Consider the following 3,626-nt stretch of genomic DNA (forward strand, 5'->3'; position numbering starts at 1 on the left):
GAATTGGAATGCTGCACTTCCCTCTCTGTTTGCAAAGTCTATCTGATGGTAAAAATATAACAGGGATGTTTACTGCCTACTTTGAGCCTCCATTGAAAACAGTTTTCAAGCATTTTTTCAAAATCACATCCCTTTAAGTGAAAACTGCTTACTTTAACCTGAGGCTATTCTGGATTTTTTGGGATATGATATTATTTTACTTGCCAGCATGAGTTAATGTGCAGTTAGGCCTCTGTTGCATATAACTAAAATAATTTGTGGGTCCAGAATTCTTACAAGAGTAATTAAAAAAAATCAATTGTATATATTATCAACTCTTTCACGTGAAATCTTTTTCTTTTGACAGCCTTAAAGAGTTGCTGAGAGCCAAATTAATTGAATGTGGCTGGAAGGATCAGTTGAAGGCACACTGTAAAGGTAACAGCAGTTAAATAATTTCAGTATCTTTAATTATTACCTGAATTAGGGGGATTAGTAAATCCCTTCTAGCCAAATAAGCATTCCAGAGGGGAACTTTACTGCCTGAAGATCTTTGGACGAGATATGGAAGATGTTGGGCAGGAGAGAGGTTCTGAAAGCTTTCTTAATCAATATTTTCTCAAGTGTGGACCTGTCTCAGTGGTTCATAGTACTGGGTTTGTTTTGGATTTGTCTCTGTTCTCAGATTCCTACTTCACCCAAGTTGCCCCAAATACCTTTGTAATTCTTCGGGTGATCCTGAAATTTTCAAACAAACCTCTCATCTACCCTTTGCTATAGTGATCAATGCCCTACTTAGGCTTCTAAAATTAGTATGATTATGGTCTGGATCTGCCCAGGGGAGGGGTGGGGGGCAGGGGTAAGCAGTTTGACACAGGTGGCACTCCATGTAAACAGTCCCAAGTTTAGTTTTACCATCTGATAATAACTACAAAGATTTCCTTGATATGCAAATAGCAATTGTTTAGTGCAGGGCTCTGCAACCTATGGCCTGAGGGTTGAATCCACCTCATAAAGAGCTTGGATCTTTCCCACAGTGGCACAGGGATAGGTGGCACACAGCTGGCCTGCCGTGTCCCCTTATTTGCACCTCATGCTGTGCTGCCAATCTCCCCTGCCAGAATTCATTTCAAATCACGACCACTACATGCACCCAATGGAGTGAGGGGTAGTTCACTCTCATCGCCAAATTCATCCCTCTCCAGCGCCATAACGGATGGCATTGGAAGCCTGTGCGCTGCAGCGGGTTAAAGCAGGAAGGGAGCAGCAACCTGCAGCAGCAGCCTGGTTAGTCTAATTTGGAGAGAGATTTGTGTATGAGGAAACAATGCCTGTCAATGTGAATCACTGACCTGTGCCCAAAGGAAAACTGAGCTTTCATTTGTAAATTGTACATTTTTAATAGTTAAATTGTTATTTTGTAGATTGCTCCTTATTAGGGAATTTAGCTAAGAAAAATTCCCTAATTTTTGTAGAACTGATTAACTTGATGGCAGTTCACAATAATCATCAGTACTTCAGGATGCAAGGTTTCTTCAGTCTCATACACAATTGAAACGTTGCATACTGTTGATCACAATACTCATTAAGGTGGAGAACACATTTCAAGAGCACAGGATTATTTTTATTGCAGCATTAGGTTCTGTTTTCCAATTTCACCTACTTTAAGTTATTATTTAAAAGCAGATGCTAATATGCACACAAAAACATTAACATACTGACAATTTAGATGTTAGGTCAGGTATGTAATCTTTAGCAAGTACATAAAGGAGGTACATTCAAATTTGCACTTTCATAATGAGTCACTGGTGGTTCACTACTAGTATGTGTCTCACCTGGAAAGGTTATTCCTTTTTTGTGTAATGTGGTCTGAGTAAGAGTTCAGGAACTGCAGTAGTGTGTGAGTTCGAGATAAGGTTGAATATAGCATGAATAGAAGGTCAGTAGGCGGGGGGGGGGGTGTATGTGTACACACACAGATTTTTATACTTTAATCATTAGACAAACATGTTCTAATTAAGACTGTAAACAAGACAACTTTCTTTGGTTTTCTTTAGAGGTAATCAAAGAAAAAGGGTTAGAGCATGTTACTGTTGATGACCTGGTGGCAGAAATCACTCCTAAAGGCAGAGGTAAGAAAAGTAACATTGTATGTTTAAATGTGCTCTAGAAAATTTTTAAAGCAGTACTAGCTTACCCGCATTTCACAAGCAGGGAAACAGCTGACAACGTAACTAGTAACTGAAAGCAGGCCATGTGTATGTAAATACATGCTGTCCTGAGAGCCTTTTTTGCAACTTCCGTGTTTAAAAAAAATAGTTTTGTATGTAAATTTACTCTAAAAAGTTTAAGTAAACGAGAAATCTGTTTACCAGTCTAGTTGCAAGAAGACAATTAGTGTTACCTCAGTGTGGTAAAAGGAAATGCTTTACATCTTTCCTATTATTTTCAAGCTGGGGTGTCTGTAAGAGTGGGCTAGTACAGGACTGGCATGTAGGGGGAAGCAAAAGAGCAGCTGCAAGAAGTGGAGTTGACATTACAATTTCTTTTTTACACACAAACCGTTCAGAGCCTGGCTGGCTATATAGCAAAAGCTACAGCAATACAAGATGAAGGTTCATTAATTCTAATTCTAAGTATGTGTATTTAGCACACTCAGGAACTCATAAAAATACTGTCCTTGGACAACTCTTACTTCCTGGTCCTGGTTATTTGGCATGGCAGAAATCCTAAACAGTACCATAGCCCTTAATCTCTGAGGAAACATAATTCAGATAACCAGATCATTTTTTGGTTGATGTGCACTATCTATTACTGAGTAATGTCTGTCACTGAGTGTTGTTTTTTCTTCATGGTGGCCCCAAAGGAGGCAGCTTTGTTAGCTTTTGGTCCACTTTGCCACCTCTTAATTGCATTTGTTTGATGATACTATAGGAAAGATAGGTGGTTCTGTTGTTAGGAATCAACAGAATTGCTGGGGGAAAATTCTGATATAAATACTCAATGCAGTAAGATGTTGTGGGTTTTTTGAATTTCTTATTTTTATTTTTTTAATTTCAGCCTTGGTACCAGACAGTGTCAAGAAGGAACTCTTGCAAAGAATAAGAACCTTCCTTGCTCAGCATGCCAGTCTTTAACTTGGACATTAATTTTGAGTACAGTATTTGCATTGCTGTATTATATAAATCATGCCACAATTTGAATGCATTTTCCATACTTTAGGACTGAAGTTCAATGATTTGTGTATGATTTGTTATCATTTCATTACACTGTATTAATTTCTTAAACTTCTTGTTATTTTAATAAAAAATGTTTTCAGAACTTTAGTGTTTTAAAGGTTATCTTTTGTTCTGTAACCAAGACTTTGTAATCTTGTGATGCATACTAACTACTGGGTTGTTTTACTACTTTTGGCTAAACCCCACTTAATTTTTTAATGATTCAGTAATTAGCTCAGTAAGAACAAAATTTGCTTTGACAAACAAATCTGACAAATTTTCTCAGTGCACGTCTTCAGCCATAATAGAAATGCAGAAAGCTCAAGACAATATGATAAGCTGGCTCCACACATGCTAGCAGCACATTCATTTGGTATAGCCCAGTTCTGGCTGATAAGTTTTGCTAATTATGCTAGGTACAGCATTATG

The 3,626-nt window shown here is 37.8% G+C and overlaps 1 protein-coding gene across 4 annotated transcripts in view; it reads left to right on the forward strand.

Annotated features, from left to right (window-relative positions):
• Positions 1-3,301, forward strand: part of ENY2 (ENY2, transcription and export complex 2 subunit) — a 10,318-nt gene extending 7,017 nt beyond the window's left edge. For all 4 annotated transcript variants that reach the window (XM_019528079.1, XM_019528077.1, XM_019528078.1 and 1 more), the window contains exons 3-5: positions 347-417; positions 2,037-2,111; positions 3,040-3,301. In XM_019528079.1, the coding sequence (XP_019383624.1) occupies positions 347-417; positions 2,037-2,111; positions 3,040-3,116 (223 nt within the window). In that variant the 3' untranslated portion in view covers positions 3,117-3,301. The remainder of the gene's footprint in view (positions 1-346; positions 418-2,036; positions 2,112-3,039) is intronic.
• Positions 3,302-3,626: the final 325 nt, after the last annotated feature.

This window comes from Gavialis gangeticus, unplaced genomic scaffold, assembly GCF_001723915.1.
Source record: "Gavialis gangeticus isolate Ggan-Ray unplaced genomic scaffold, GavGan_comp1, whole genome shotgun sequence".
NCBI lineage: Eukaryota > Metazoa > Chordata > Crocodylia > Gavialidae > Gavialis > Gavialis gangeticus.